Genomic DNA, 17,685 nt, shown 5'->3' on the forward strand with positions numbered 1-17,685 from the left:
CTCTGTTGGAATTACCTCGGTTTCAAGGGGAAACTGGCCTTTACATTGATGAATGGACTGGAACGTCACTGCTCTCACGCTTTCCTCAATTCCTTCTTTAAACAGATAAATCAAGACAGAAGACATCGGGTATGTAGCAGCACTGGGGCACTTCCTGTGGTACTGCTGAACATAAAACCTCCACACAAACAACAAACTCAATGAAACAACCCAATAAAAATGTGGATAAATCACTCGGCATTTGCAGGTCAATAGAATTGAACAATAAACGTCTTTTCCACCGTTCCTTCATCAGCGTTTAGAAAATATAGGCCGGCAGAGGAGATGTGGGGGGGTGGGCTCAGCATAGAGGGATGTGTTAATGTGTGGTAATACACTAAAAGCCATGAGGCCTTTTGCAGGAGATGGATTGTCACTACTAAATTAGTGTGTGTGTGACAGCTCCAGTGCTGCACTATAGGTCAGGGAAGAGCCATCAGCTATGGCAGGTAAGGAGGGATCGACAGGTTCAGTGAAGTTATTGTTCCTGTATTTATAGATACATGGAGACAAACATACAGTTGGAATAAAGCAGCAGTCACTATTTCTGACACTGATTCCATTACCTGAACTGATACAGTAAAGTATTGATCACATACTATTACTGTCTTTGTACTAAACTTAACTGCATTCATACAGTCCTTGTATCCAAAGCTCTCTACAACATTCCTCCTATTCTCATTAGTTTACAGGCTCACACACAGATGAGCTTAAGAACCTACTCTATTCTAGCCTTACAAGGTAAATATCTGCCAAAGTCATATTTATGATTCAGCAGACTGGGTGAGTGCATCTCAACATTAGTATCCAAGTAATGATGTTTGATTAGATGAACAGTAACTCCGCTGCTCAGCCAATATGACCTTTTCCCAGACATCAGTATCAGCGTACACATGCGCTGATATGAATGCTTTTATTTCACAGAAGAAATAATGCAGAAAAGATTTGTAATTATGTTAACATTGAACACAAAAATATTTCATAACACAATTTATGGTTAAATATAAAATATTAAACATCAATTAAATGTATTTGTAATAAGGGTTTGATGACATCTAAGGATTCCTATGATTCCTACAATATTTTTTGTATGTATACCAGCCAATATATATCGGTATCTGATTTTGTTTTTTATTCCCCAATATTGGAATCAGCCCACAAAATCGTTTGGGCTCTAAAGTTTTCAAAGTTTGTAACTGAATTTGAAAAATGTAATGATTTATGCAATGAAATGAAACTGCAAGTCTGGCAGTGGTGGTAATGAGGAGGAACATTTTATTGTTGCTCTCATCTTCCATCACTGCTGATCAGCAAATCAAGCCGAGCAGTAAATGCTCTGTTAAATGAACTGCTGATGTAACTCAGTGCAGAGACCAGATGAAATGTTGACACACTCATGTCTAGACATCGTACTACGACAGTCTGCATGTCCACTGTTTGCACCAGGGACAAATTACGTGTGTTGTTCATAAATTGCAGACGATGCCCACCTGAGGCACAATGGACACATCTGCAACTAAAACAAAAAGAGAAAAGCACTTATTCCAAAAAGGGATTTAAATAAGTAGATTTCTTACGTTTCATGTGAACTTCATATCATAAACATGATCAAAACCAGGTTTATACTCCTGTTTGCACGTAAACACACTCAATGAAACAGATAAAAGCCAATAGAGATGAGAGTAGTTAAACTATAAAGAAATGACAGACTTAGAAAGAGCAGAGCAAGTTTCCTCAGAGAAACATTCTTTTTGATATTATTTTGACACAAACAAGGATGGCACATTTCATTCCCCATAATCTTTCCTCTCTCATGTGAGACATGTAGAGTATTTCTCAGTGGTGGACCCAGTATTACCACATGACGGATGGGAAATCAATACTAAGCGGCTCAGTTTTCATTGAACATATGGCGGCAGAGCAGAAACATCTGGAAACGTCAAGACTCCTGAAAGCCTAAGCAGGTTGACAGGTACAAATACAATACACAGTAAATGTGGATGTATCGCTGATTGTAAAAAGCTGACCTGGCTAACACGTCACAGTCCCAGCAAGGAAAGTGATGAAATGGAATCAAACCCGTGTAAATCTTTACTGCAGATGTCTCTGGTGCTGACGTGGTAAGGCGGCGAGGGGGTCGTGTTTGACGGCACATGTCAGATGTACTGAGGACATTTCACGCAGGAGTGATGTGAGCCCTGTCAGCTACTCCCTCACACCTCGTCCCAGTGAGCCGCGTCAGCTACCTCACTATTGATTGTCAGGCTTCTTTGGGGAATTTGGTTTGATCTGTGGTTGAGGGAGAAGTAAAACCAATTCAATAAAGAAATCAGATGTATAAATAAGCAATGTTCTGCATGAGGGAGCCCAGGAATGACACAGTGGCATAGTCACCTTGACATAACCCTGCAGCTCCCTCCCAGGGCAATCAGCCCTGACCGGCGCAGTAAAGCCTTTACGCACTGACACCACTAATGACCATATGTGCTTTTAAATAGATAGAGAGCAAATGTCTTTCAGGTACAGGGTTCAGTCGGAGGCTTTTTTCAGAATGGCAGAGAGATTTCTCCATCGATGTATATTGCTACTATAAAATTATAAGACAAGTGTTAAATCTGTCATTAAAGGGCTCATTAAAGTCTGTAATTGCTGAGCTGGATAACATTTGGTGCTGTTAAAAAGACGGTGTCCTGTCATTCATTATTGTTACTGTCACAAGGTACTAAGAATGTGTACAGCACTGACAGATGTTGAGGATAAATATCGAGAGAGGGAAACCTCTTCAAGCAAGATGCTACTCACATGTGAGACCAGGGACAGAAATCTGTGCTTCACCTGTATATCTTTAAGCTTTCGCAGAAACTTAATTGAAGATGACAAAAGAAGATTAAAATATATGATTCATTTATTCCTCCCACATGTTGCGATTCGCACTTAAAGGATATTCAAGCAGCGTGAGCAGTTTTCTTATTCAATTCACCCAGTGGGTAAATCATATGTCATCACAGCTCATGAATAACTTTCTCATTCAATATAATTAATTTCCTTGGAATTCATTAGACTTTTGCCGAGTTGATAAAAACACATGAGTGAAGTATTAAAGGACATTGTCTCAAATGGGAGTTCACAGTTAACACTGCAACTGATGCCTGGTGGAGTGAGAGTTGAGTCTCATCCTCATCACTATGCTTCTTGCAGGGTCAGGAAACATGAGCTCAGCACCTTGGCCTCTCCCTCAGACATGTAGAACGGCCATGTCAGCACACTCCGACGACAGCCGCGACTACGGTCCACTGGTGCAGCAAACAAAAGAATTGACCAAGCTTTACTATGGATGCGGAGTGAATGCAACAAAGTGGGATGAAATGATATGACCACACCAGTTCAGTACAAGGGGACATTGGGTTCTTTCATAGTTTTTAGCTTTGAGAGTTAAGCTCCAATCAGTCGCAGGTAAAGATGAGCCACACTGTGAGTTACCTCCTCTCAGCCCACTCATCATCAAACACAGCTCTGATCAAGTGATTAGATGAGTGGTGTGTATGGGTTGAAGCCTCTGAGAGCCTGGCCCCCCCCCCCCCCTTCGCTGTGCCGACAACCCTGGGCGGTCCGGACAGAGCGGGAGAGAGAAGCGAGGATGAGGTAAAAGATATTCGGAATGGCAGTTCAACTGACAGCAAGATTAATGACCCAACACACAAAGCTGGTGAAGCATTGGTCCTTTTTGATAAGACGCCCTGGACCCCTCCCACCACCTGGCTGCAATTCATGTAAATCGAAGTCCTGCAGTGGCCAATTAATAAGTGGCCCCGGCAAACGATACTGTCCCTCACACCCTCTGTCCCCAGCAGCACTTCATCCAGAGAATCTGATACTGTATTGCAGACGGAGAGAAGAAAAAAGACCTGTCAGAGATTGTGAAGGGCAGTTATCTATGGTAATGTCCCGGCTTTAGTATGGGCGAGTGGAGAGGAGTGTGTGAGTAACTCTGTGCGTACGTCTTCGCGATGCAATTTATGAGCAGTCCAGAGGTAAGTGTGTAGGTTGAAGGCCTCTTCAGTGCTGCTGTTCATATGGAAATGAGAAATAATGAAGTCAACACTGTCAATTTCACGTCGCTCAGCATTGTCATAGCAATAAAGGGCACGAGAGTTAATTAATTTCAGGTAAATCACTGAACACAGAATGGAGGGAAAATGATGTCACAAACATTGAAGGGTGGGTATTGTGCTTTTGTCAAGGTTTATATCCTCACAAATCTGTCACACAGAGACAACAGAGGTCTTTAACCATTAATAACCGTCAACACTGTCTATTTTCACATTCATTTGTATCAGTGCAATAGAGTAGTAACAGCCTTGCCAAATCTCTGGGGCCAGATGCACAAATCCCACTGTGTACATTGAAGATGCCAGTGAAATATGCATAAGCAGCCTTTGCACCAAATGTGTAATCCCTTGCATACACATTGTTATACATCTCATTATCTTCTTACAGCGCAGTCATTGTGCAGGAGCTCACTCACTGTTAGCCTTAGACGCATGTAGCCAATTCAACCATGTTTGGATATTAACCAGATTCATTCTGACCTTCATCTTGCACGGCAGCGTCCTCCAACACTGCCCCGGCAACCTTGGTGTTGTTACACACAGATATTATGCATCAGCATGTTGTGAGCTTATTGATCGATGACACAGACATCAGTCAAATCTGATCTGATTTATGTTTTTGTTTTAAAAAATACTACAGTTTGACTCAGATCACCTAAGCTTTAAGAGAAGGGATATTAGATGTATGTGTAAATACTATTAAATGCAGCTCAAGTCTTGAAACTGTCAAGACCAAGGGTGTGCTCAAAAGGCCCCCCCCCCGGATAAATAGTTGCAAAAATTCCCTCTTTTTATATAATCCCCCTATTTGACACACTGGAATATTTGCTACTGACCTCAGTTCACTTGTGAAAACCCATGCGTGCATGGTGTAAAGCACATTTGGAAGACCACATGGGAGACGATCACAGTTTTTCAACTCTGTCTGAAAACAATACTCGCGTGCCTATATGATACATTTACAGAGTTATCAAAGGGTTTGTTCCTCTGCTTTGTGCTGGGGCTGAAAGAAATCTCAACAAAAGGCAAATCACTTTAGAAAAACAAGTGGGTCTTTACTGTTTCACATAGCCGCTCTGCACTGTCCAGTGAAACACAAGAAGGGATTTCATTATAGAAAAATTGTATTTTTAGAAAATATCTGCTTGATTAGTTTAGTAATTAAAACTGCTGAAACCTCACATTAACTTCTGCTGAAGTGTAGAAAGTGTTTTTGAACAGAGGAGGGACTGCAGATTTTGTCGTCCATCACTTAAATTGGATTCGATTGGGAATGGATCTTTTCACAGTTAGTTTAGACAGGTGGAACAATTAAAGCGACCACTATCTCTTTCACTTTGCTATATGAGCACTGGAGTGTTGCATTAAGAGCTACGCAAAGATCTGAAGATATGTTTTGATGAAGAGAACATCTTAAAAACAATCCTGTAACTTTTGTAGACAAGATGAGATGTAGTTGATGTTTCCCCTTCAATATTTAAATACATGCTGACAAATGTGTATCCGGAGGATTTAAATAACCTTCAACAACCACCGGAACAAACTGGTCAGAAATCCTCAAACAGCAGTCAGCAAGTTACTATCAAATCTCTTCAGGCATAAAAAACTGTGACTAATACTAATGTTATACCAATAAAATTGGCGTGAAGGATATATCAATATATCGTTTTGAATAGCTGCCGCTCATGGGGCACTGTAACCTTCAAGCTCCACTTTGTGCAGTCGACTCCACAGAGCTGATAAAAGCAAATGCTGAATACACAGCCGCAGTTGTGCACCAAAGCCTGAAGGTGTGACAGACACAGGCAATAAAACTCAGCAAAGAGCGGCAAGATGGTAGAGGCAGCCCCATCTAGCCCACCCTTACCGACGAAGACATGACATTAATATGAGACGGAGAGAGACAGGGGAGAGTGGGGGAGGTGCATCATATGGATTCGGGAGAGAATCAGAAACAGTAAAAAATGACACTTGATATAAGTCAGCTGAATACAGTTGAGGTTCTACCAGCATCAGCGCCATCACCATCAAGCTGTCTATACAAACTGAATTTACAAGGAGTACATGCTGGCGTGTGTTGTGCACCTGCGTCTGACTAAGTGCATGTGGGTTTCTCCCTTTCCCTGCATGTTGTGGCCCAGCTCTGTGTGTTTAACCCCCACACTTTGCCCCGCCATATCCAGGCAATCACATGACAGAGGCCAACGTCCTCTCAGCATCCTTGAGCGTCTGCGATGAGCGCCCAGCCTGTGACTGATCACCCGCCCGTTCCTTCTCGTCAGCACTTTCGCTCGCCGTCAATGCTCCTCAGTAATAAAACCAATGTCATCCCGCTCCTCGTGAAGTTCACATGCGGAGATAAGGCTGGAAAATCTGTCAATGGCTTTTTGTTCCAAATTAATTTCCCACTGTCTTTGTGTACACCATTTCCTGGGTGGCATTTAGTGCTGACAGCGAGCTAATCTCCCGTTTCTTCCTTGTCTGATTTCAGTACTTCATTAGGGGAATTTGCTGCTTTAAAGCAATTTTCTCTTTCCAAGTGCGTGTATATATGTGTGTTCCTAAATGGAAATAATTGATCAGGTGAGCTTGTTCTGGAGCAACAGGGGTACCTCTTTCGTTAATTAAAGCTTCATGAGGCTGCAGTAAACATTAGAGAAATGGGGTTGTACATCAGGCTTATAAGCCAGACATGAAGTGCAGGGACTTGATCCGGGGAAATATCTTGGAGCCCATCAAACAAAAGCTTGGCAACTGCTAAGTACACCTCGTCTGTCAACCTCAAATTGTTCAGGAGAGGAAAATGGAATCCTTATACTCATAATCGAATTGAGATAAAAAAAAATTGTGGTCAAATAGTGAGGGAAATGGAAAAAAGGTTTGGGTAATATCTGGCCATGTTAGTTGGAGCTATGACAGGCCTATTTTCTTATAATCTTACTTATATCTTTCTGCTTATACTTACTATTATATCAAAACAGGAAAATTCCTCAAGTCTAGGCGGGAATCCTATCTTCCAATGTCCCCTAACGTTTCTTATCCAAATCATAATGTGTGCAGCGACGACGGCAGCGTGCTGGAACAGGGCTGGGAGAGCCTGTAGAGATTATGAGGGTGCAGGTGGGACAATAGCATTTAGGGGAGATAAAGAAAACTCATAAAAATAGCAATGTTTCATTTCCTAAAAACACAATCGATGCCAGGGCTTTGTGACAGACTACTATCAGCTTGTGTGTAGTCATAGCTCGGTTATCGTTTCTGTGAATGGGAAGGTAAACAAAGAACACATATGTATACTGTGGCTGGAAGGTTGATGCAAACTTTTTGTGTTGAAACCTAAAGACTGAAGTTACACATATTGATGTTAAACTAAAATGTAGCAGAACCTTTGGTTTAGTTCAGTTGCTGCATCATGTTCCTGTTTTTAAAGCTTCTTTTAGACTTGGAGACTTTTTTCTGTGCATGCACCTAACCTTTCAAAGAACAAAGCATTTAAATATTTCATATCTCAGACATTTAAGTTTCCTAGAAATTCAGCTGTAAAGTCTCTACAGCACAGTGTAGAGCATGGAGCTTTACAGTGCAATCACACACATGCTTTTATTATAAAACATATTGAGCCCCCTGGAAAAGTTAATATTTTAATGATTTAAAATAAGACATGTAAAATTTGATTTTTTTTTTTTGATCACTGTTGCAACCAATCAGTTTTTAAGATCACAATTAGTTCAATGGACGATAAAACATGAAAATGTTGCACTTTTATTGACAATGTACATCGACACTTGAGCCTGGATAGTCATTTCCTCACATTGTGGAGAATTATGAAGTACTTCATTTCCCAAAGGATGTGTTTCTGTGCATTGATTTTTCTGAGGACGGAGGCACAAAGTTTGATATTTTTCAACTTTCAAACCGAATAAAATCCCAAACAATATTAAATGTCTTTAAAATGCAGTACAGTGAGGAAGCATATTTTTAATTTAGTTGAATTGGAGAGTTATCTCATTATTTATCAGTGGTTGCTTCTGTATTTGGTTGGAAATGTTAATGACAAAACAATATGTCCAATGTTTCTTAATAGAAATCTATAATCTTTAGTCTATAGAGTTGTGTCAATGTTTGTGCTATCATTAAACTTTCTTGGGTGCAATTATGTCAATATATTGGACTATTTCAAACAAAGCATGAATAATGAAATATCATATATAATATTTTTACTCGATTCATAAATGGACACTGAGGAAGGGCACTACAGGTGAATTTAACCCGTCGAGTTGAATGTTGCAGTTTTATCTTGAAAAACAGGCTAAAAAAAGAGAGATAGATCTCCTTCCTCCTCCCCTCTTCATCATCGATTGTCTGCATGTCTGCCTCTGTTTCTCAAAGCAGCAGAAGCCAAAGTGATGGAGACAAAAGGCGGTTTGGGTATTAATTCAGCGCTCACATCTTCTTTCAGGATCCTTTCACATGCAAAATGTCAGGCTGCGCACTGGGCAGAAGGGGACGCTGACAATTACAGCCTCACATTGAGACCCCGTTGGAGACTGACTCTTCAGACTGATTGACAAATGAAAGAGCTGAAATAGCTTCCATTTAAAACGGCCACTTGCCATAATAGCGGGATCATCTCCAATGCCTTGTCTCAAATGGGAAAAGGAAAAAGAAGAGCGTGCATGGGAAATTGAGCTCACAATTCAGTACTTTACAAAGGCCGTTTAGACTACATGCACAGAATACCCAGTGGTACTGCAGATCCTTTAAAGCTCAAATTCAATGGAACATCAAGATAGAGTGGCGACTTCCAGGGGAGGTGGGGATTTGCATCCAACTGTTCTCTTCCCTTCAATCTAAAAACTTCTACTGACTAATCCACTGCCATGCACGTCCTCAGATGAGCATAAGGGATGCACACAAACATACACTGATTAACCAAAATTGCTTTGTTTATAAAGTGAAAAGTCAACAGACATGTCTGGGAAATCTCTGTTTGTGACTTCTGCAGAGAAAACCAGAGATGTTCATTGTCCTGCTAAGCACGCAGATGCATAGATTTCCAATCATGGATGTTGCTCAATTTGTCTGCTAGTCCCTCGGCGTACCCAATCTACGAAGATGAGCCCGGAATCCAAATCAACAGTTTGTGGAGATGCAATGCACTATGTGTGCCTCATCACACATAAAACCAGAATGTCATGCGTGTTGCAAATGACGATGTATAATTACTTTGGTTCTTTTTAAACACATTTTCATGCATATATGACAGAATGGAATGATATTGGACTCATAAAACAACAACAAAGACATGCAGGCAAATGTTTCAGCCTCATAAACATGTGTTGAAGGCAACGGTGTAGTCGAGGCTAAAGGAATATTATTATTGTTTGAGTTAAACCTCAATCACTGGAGTCAAAGAACCAGAAAATAACAAATTATACAAAAGACAGAAACGGTTTTATTGTGATGAGGGGGTGGGTTATCACGACTCTTTGTGTTCACCTGAACTTTGGCCCTCAGGATGTGCAGCTCGAAAAGCTACAGGGCCAGAAAGCTTCCACAGTGACGTGGCAAAATATTTTAAAAGAGCCACAATCAGTAAAATAACCGAATTATCCATTAATATACATGAACAAAGACACATCAAAAGTAATATATGTCTTCCTGTTAAGTGCATGAGAGGCATGGTAGCCACAGTAGACACAACACAGGTATAAATAACAAGTACTTGTGTCTGAGAGCACAAACAGCTGCAGGGGAGTGCTGCGTGCTGCTGTAAGAGCACAAACAGGTTCTTTAATGGAGAGAGGGATGTGAGGAGAAATTCATTTCTGAGATGACACTCTCCCGCAGCCCCACAGCACAAACCCTGCGAGAGGGATGCTGAGGCTCCGAGGATGGGGGAGTGGTGGAGGGAGGGGGTGTGCTGGCAGTGGCTGTGTGTGTGTGTGTGTGTGTGTGTGTGTGTGTGTGTGTGTGTGTGTGTGTGTGTGTGTGTGTGTGTGGGAGCAGGGCAGATTCAGGTTTGGGATGAAAAGATGCTGAGGTGCCCCGTGTCATGTCTCTATGGAAATCAATAACCTCTGCTGCATGCACAACAATCCATAAATGTACTTACAAGTGTGTGCCCACACACACACACACACACACACACACACACACACACACACACACACTGCACAGCGAAGGAAGAGGCAAAAACATTTTAAGTTTTTATTCAATTCAAATTCATCCAAAGAAGGATTTATCAATAAAGTATTTATTAATTCACTGTATCAATGTTCAATAGAAAAAGATCTTATTGCTGCTCGAAGGATGTTCTGTTTTACCTCAGAGTTTGAAGGTGCATGTGAAGGTGGTGACTCAGATTAGTCAATAGTAATATGATATGATGACCTTACAGCTCAATGACTAACACACACTTGTGGGGTCAAAACATCTGATATTAAAGTTTCTTTCCAATTTTATATGAGTTCATCTTGATGTCTTGTTTCTTTCTAACTTCAGTTTTTGTTACAGGAAGTACAGCTGGTCCTGAATCTCACCTTCCCCTTGGGCTGACTCAGTTACAGATTCTGCTCTAACAGTGACACGCAAAGAGAGTCAAGGTGAAGTCGCACTGGACACACATGAAGCTCTAACTGCAGGTGTGGAATAAAGAAACTGAAGCTCAGGACATCAAATTTCAAGCCTGAGAGCAAAATATGCCAGAGGGAAAAAAAAGCTGTGCATTCTGTGTGAAAGACACACAAACACACACCTTCATGACAAAAAGAGAAAAAGGCTGAAGAATAAAAAGGAGGAGAATAATAACACAACAAATGCCCAAACCTCCTGGAGCAGATTTTTCATCATTAAATGATGGCCTGAGGGCGGAGGGAGTGTGATGAGGAAACACTGGCTTGTGCCCTGCTCTGTAATTAAATGGCGGCCGGATGGAGTGAGAGGCAGGGAGATGATAAACACTGGGCTGTGTGCCCCGGGACAGAGGAATATTGTCAGATGCTTTAAACAATAACATTATCTGTGAGTAGAGCTGCTTTTTCTCTTTTTATAAAAACAAAGAGGGCAGACAGACTGCTTCTGTTTTCTAATGGATTCACAATAGCCTCTATTGAAAACAGAAATGTAAAAGAAATCTAAAGAAAAGGAAGTTTGCACATGCCAGCATCACATTAAAATATGCTTGGTAAAACAAGTAATATTGCAAAAAAACTGGCTTGAGATTATTAGATTTAAAGGAGGTACCAGCTAAAAATGTAGAAAGGAAGCCTCATGGTAATTCAATTTATCTGTATATTATCTGTACTGAGCTGGAGACACACCCTGGACAGGTCGTCAGTGTACCACAGAGCTGACATACAAACTATTCACACTCACATCTACTGTAAATATAGAACAGCATGTCATTTGACTGGGGACACCTCCGTACCACCACTAAAACGACATATCTCGAAATGTACCATGTATCTTTATGTTTTTGCTGTAAAGCTGTATAGACAATAGTTCAGTGACTAGACCTGAGATCAAAATGTTTTTCTGCATTGACATATTACTGCTCTAACCACGATAAGATATTTCAAAAATGTTTTTCTGTAAAATGAATACAATCATGTAATAATATGACAACAGTGTGAGTATTTATGTGTGCTCACAGCATAGTACATGGTATGAATAGCTGTAGCATGGAAACAGCGGTTACAAAAACCAATGTTACTAAACTACATAAGGTTTTATCGTGCAAGCATAAAAAGATGAGTTATTTGAGATATTTTACGTAAGACTACAAATATCACACTGCCTGAGGGTCAGGCTGCTAGCGGTTTTAAAAAAAGAGCAAAACAAAATTTCTAATGGTTTATCTTTTCTATCTTTCATTTCCATCTTCTGTCCTGCCACAGATGTGGAGTGTCGAATCAGGGAACAGACATCATCTACATCCACACATCAACAAGCACAAGAGATCTCCTGACTTTTGATTCAAGGCTTTTCTGTTCAAAGCCCCAATAATGACTTCAGCTCCAGAGTAAACAACTGCATGAACACACCTTGTTGTGATTCCATTAAAGACAAAAGCAAACACTTTGCTCCCTGAGCACAAATACTATCATATATCATACTTATAATGGAGGTGTTGGGACAGATTGAATCCCCACACACACAACTAATAATGTAGTCTTGAACACACAATAAAAGGAATTGATATGTTGTATAAAAAAAAGGGGGAAAGGGAAAATAATGCAAAGACTAACAGCTTGGATAAGCGTACAAGCAGTTTTAACTGACAAGACTCAGATTGGTTTGCTCTGATGAATCAGTCTGGACAGTGTTCAGGGAAAAAAGGTTTAGTAAAGGTTTTTTTTGACAAAGCTTTTTAATATCTCTTAATAGAATGAATGGTGTCATGAAATTATATCGTTCCAGCCTTCAATCCTTCCCCTTCTCTAAAAATGGCACCATCTCCCTTGTGAAAGAAGAGTATAAAGCAGCGGTGAAATGAGGATTCTTCACGGAAATACAATTACAGGACATTTTGCAGAGTACTGCATAAAGCAATCAGAGATCCCTCCAGAAAGTTGGCAAGGACAAAAATACTTCGTTTTTTAATGCCTGAATATTTTATTTTGACATTTCATTGGTAAAAAGCTTTCGTCTGCCCTTTGCCAAACGGAGATTGTTGTATTACTGCCAGTCAGGTTTCGAATTCTCTCAACGGGGATTGAAGATGAGTACAGTCATCCCTGAAAAATGGCGGTGACTCCATGGAGTCGTGTGGCCAATGCCAAAGTAGCCAGCTTCATTTTTCTGGCTTTATTTTCAAATTAGATCCGACATCAGGAACGACCTTCACGTATCATCGAAAGCCAAGATGCTGACAAGGTTGCATCTGAGATAAAGGCCAGTGATCAAAATTTATGGAGTGAGGCCACATTGTGCAAAGAGTGAAAGAAAGCGTCTCATCAACAGTGAAATGAAATGTCAAATTAGTTCATGCTGGTGTGTATGTATGTGTATCTGTTTGGCTGTGTGTGCACAACAGTGAGAGACAAATAGACCAACAATCTGCCATCAGATGAGACCCCGAGTGGGAGAATGAGAGGAAAGTGTGAGTGTTAAATATGGTGCTTATGGTGCAGAGGACTAATAAGGAGAGGGTCAGCAGCACAGCGGCAGCAGATCTATTCTCCTCCAGGCTCCTCATGGCAGTACCTGTTATAAACTTCCTCTGCCATCTTGCACAATTGGTTCTGTAATTTAAAAAGGTCAGCATGGCTCCTGTGTAATTCAATACTCTCATGGTGCTGTATTAACCACATATTTAATCACCTTTGGGGTGGCGAGCAGGCTGAATACAGAATGTAAAGGGAATATATGGAACCCAGAGTACAACACAGGCCTGGCTCTTCCACCTGATATCTACTTGTGACTCACTTCATGTGGAGGATGAACACTTTATGCTCCAGTATAGCTTAAAAAAAACATCTGGAAAACTGAGTGTTTTCATCTAAGAGTTCATCTGTGAGAGTTTGTTTTAATTAGTTTGCACAAAGGAAGAAAGATGAGTAAATCTAATTTGGTCAAGTTGCACTGTGGCTATGACAGATCCAATATCTCGTGTTATGGCGTTGGGTTGTCTAGACAATCGAATCAAAGGGCAGGTCGGCCGATGAAGACGCATCAGTGGAACGAAGAAAACAAGATTAACTATTGTGACACTTTCACACATATAAATATTGCATGTGTCAGTCAGTCTCAGATGCTCTGTGGGTCTGCAAACGCTTTTGAGATAAATTGCATCAAACCTCACAATCCTTGGAATGTAAGAATACAAAATCAGTGATGCAAAGCAGAAATTTAAATTTAAAGCTAATACAAATCAAACATTATACGGCTCTATCATCCTCCCCAACACAACCCACCTCTAAAATTATATGAGGCGCCTGTTGCACAGAGGCTGGTGAAGCAATATGGACATGATCAGGAGGTAAATTAGAGTGAACAGACAACCTCTTTATCTTTATATATCTGGTACAATAAAGTTGTGCCTGCTTAGCTGAACAGATGGAAGAGAATTCAGTGCAGAGTGAAACCAAAGAGAAAAGTTTAGATAAAAGAATTGTCAGTAAGTATCAGCTTCCAACACTTCATAGACTATTATGTCCAGTTTTCTGATGTAATGCAAGCAAACTAAATATATTCATAATACTGGATACAATTACTGCACATGGTCAAATTAAAACAGCTTTAATATTTCACTTTTATAGTGTTTTAAAGTTTTAATAGTTTATGAAAACTTGAAAAACTGTAATATTAATCAGTTAATATTAATCAGTGAAATATTCAGATATTCTAAATTCTTGTCGACATGTTTTTGTTTGCTTACACACAGTATATGCCATGATCAGACATTATTTTGAGTTCATAAAGGCTCTATACATTCACACTGATACATTTAAGAACAATGTCCACACCTCAAAACGGAAATCATATATGATCATTCACATACACTGGTCATGTGTGTGCTGGTCATATCCCAAAGTGTCTTAGGAGTACAGCAAAAGACAGACTGGAATTTGTCTGACAGAATACACACACACTCAAAATATGAAACACGTAAGAAACATCCAAGCCCTTAAAAAGAGAAGAAAAACAAATCCCAATAACCAATGTTAAAATAAAGAAGCCAAATGTTAAAATGAATAAAGGCTCAATAAATAAAATGTATAGAGAAGAAACTGCAAAAGTATGTTCCCTTCAACCTCACATAAAAGTGCTTGAGAGTCAGAAAAACTGCATCCATCACTCTAACCTCCCCAGTCTTATCATTGCTTTTGGGAACTGCCAGTGTTTACTGCAGAGAAAATTAAAAGAGCTGTCAGACAGCAAGTATGCAAAGAAATAAAACCAAAGTGATGCCTTGACACTTCTCTCTCACTGAAAGACATCGGAAGATAGAAGACACATGGCCCGGGTGGAATTCGGATTTCCCCACATCTAGATGTTTGTGACAGTTTCTCTACTGTGCTCACACATCTGCAGAAAGCACAACTCATGACTCAGATCTGACATCCCTCTCTGGTTTGGGTGAACTGTCACTGAAGCTTAACACCTCGCCTGAGGCATCAAGAGCCTTACATAACACAGAATATCTATTTTTCAAATCTTTGTTCCCAACTCCGATACACGTGCAGATAATGTACGTCACGCTGCCATTATGATTCTGATGGATGTCACCTTGTAACTTTTCAGTTAGAACTAGAGCAGAATAGGAGCATGAAGTGATATGGATAATAAAAGACCTGGGCTATTATAGCATGTGATGCCATCACAAAGTGTCAACTCACCACAGGCTGAATTCAATCCTAATAACTGCTGCCAGTCACAGATCCAGCTCCACGGGTTATATTGAAAGCATTTTTGCAGAGGTAGTGATCCCTCACCCATGCAAGCGAATTCTCACAAACTCACACGCACGCATGCACACACGCACACACTATTAAATCAGAGCAGAGGGAATGACATGCTGCCCCCTGCTTGACATGTAAATTGCCTCCAAGATAGTGTCAAAATATGAAGAGAAAGAAGGTGGTGGCTTGAACATGGTAAAAGAAAATGAATGAGAGGTGAAAGGCAATAGAAGGAGCCAGAATAGGTAATAACAGAAAGCAGTGGGTGTGAAATGCTCTGCTAAGCAGGGCTGCATGGACCCGTCATCCAGTCTGATGAGAGCTGGGTGGAAAAAGGAGTGAAATCAACACGGTGTAACCGATACGACTGCCAATTATGGTGACATTAAAACGTCTGTACGTGATTTTCTCATCTACGGCATGATTTAGGTCGTGTTGACGGAAGGAAATTCTTTAAACACACTTCTTGAAAAGTCAAACTGAGCCATAAATAATTATACCTGTACCTAACAAGATTTGAAATTGTGTATAAAACAGGACGGATGAGTAAAAAAATTATCTTCAGACTAAAAAACTGATTCAAAAGCGCTACTCATTTCCACATGAGAGAGCACTATGACATATTGCTTTTGGAAAATGCATAAACTGATCTAATTAAAAAGAAAAAATTGAATAAAACCAGGAGCTATTTATCTGTCACTGAAATTTGAGGAAAATAAAAAGTACAACAGACATTTTCACAAATGTCTTTCTCCAACTTCACCTCATTACATTTATGCAAAGATAAAAAAAATAGAGAAACACAGATTACATTAATTTATTGTATTTAGCTACGTTTATCAAGTGTTCAAGGTGCATTTCCGTTCATCTAGTGTAACTTCTATTGTAGCACAATGTCTCAATGTTTCAGATACGGTGGGGGTATCGGATGCTCAGAAATTTTTAAAAAGCATAGGTGCCACAACTGAGATGATAACACATAAATTGGTGCAATATCAATAGAAGTCAAAACACAAGCTCAAACCAGAAGCAGAGTGTTGAGGCTGAAAACCAATTGTATACATACAATACTGACAAAACTGCATATGACTTGATCACAGCCTTTAAGCCGAGGTTAAATTGCTCCATTTTCATTTTTACCTACTATGCCCCATTTAATTTATCCTTGTATCGATAGCTAGAACTATCAACCTCGAGATATGTGCAAGAAATGACTCTAACCTGTCCTCCCTGAGACCGGGGATCTGTCTCAGAAAATGTTTTATCAAAGAGATGATGGTGAACCCTATGTCCAAGTCTATAAAACCATATGTGCTGATGTTAACAACATAACAATCTTGTTGCAAACTTACTTATATAACTCCTCAAACTTTATAGTTACTTAGCAACAATAAATCACTGAAGTCTGAGCAAAGGTGTCCAGTTAATCAGAGTCAGACAATCACACAGACTCACTCACAATCGATGATGATGGAGCCAGACCATGAAGTCTTAATCACTGATGAGAGGACATGCGGAGTAATATGAAATGTCTTACCTGGGACTATAGGAAGCTCTTGACCCCGGGCCATTCGAAGCAGAACCATTATAAAGAGGGGTGTTACCCCTGACCACAAACGACGCATCGTGCTGCTCACTGTCCTGGCATCACTGGGCGTCAATCTGGGGAAAGACAGTAAAACATCAAGCAATTAAAGGGTGGTCAGGTTGGTGGAATATCCCTCTGTTTACTGGATAAAAAAATAATAAGAAACTTCAATATTTGATTTATTGTGCAAAACCAATGAAATAGAATACCAGGAGAAAAACATATTAACTACAGCAGCATGAACACAACAGCAAAAACATCCCATAACGACATTTTAAATCATTACTGAGCAGGCAGACAAAACTGAATTCTGTACTGACTTCTTTTACTTTGTAATGATATGGCAGATGAATCCATAATTTGTAAATGTAACAGAGTTCAGAGAAGATTGTGAATCGACTCGCTCTGATGCTGAACTTCTTTGTGTACACGCACGCTGAGGCAAACACGCTTGCATGCACACGGCCACACGCAACACGGCCACACGCAACACGAATGCCTTTGTGTCAAATTGATTTCAGACAGGTGAGACAAAAGCGTCAGA

The 17,685-nt window shown here is 40.2% G+C and overlaps 1 protein-coding gene across 1 annotated transcript in view; it reads right to left on the minus strand.

Annotated features, from left to right (window-relative positions):
• The window catches only part of robo1 (roundabout, axon guidance receptor, homolog 1 (Drosophila)), a 206,046-nt gene that overhangs the window by 169,868 nt on the left and 18,493 nt on the right, over positions 1-17,685 (minus strand). The window contains exon 2 of the mRNA XM_069534290.1: positions 17,091-17,215. Coding sequence (XP_069390391.1) covers positions 17,091-17,178 — 88 coding nt within the window. The 5' untranslated portion in view covers positions 17,179-17,215. The remainder of the gene's footprint in view (positions 1-17,090; positions 17,216-17,685) is intronic.

The sequence above is a fragment of the Paralichthys olivaceus genome, chromosome 11, assembly GCF_024713975.1.
Source record: "Paralichthys olivaceus isolate ysfri-2021 chromosome 11, ASM2471397v2, whole genome shotgun sequence".
NCBI classification, from domain to species: Eukaryota; Metazoa; Chordata; class Actinopteri; order Pleuronectiformes; family Paralichthyidae; genus Paralichthys; species Paralichthys olivaceus.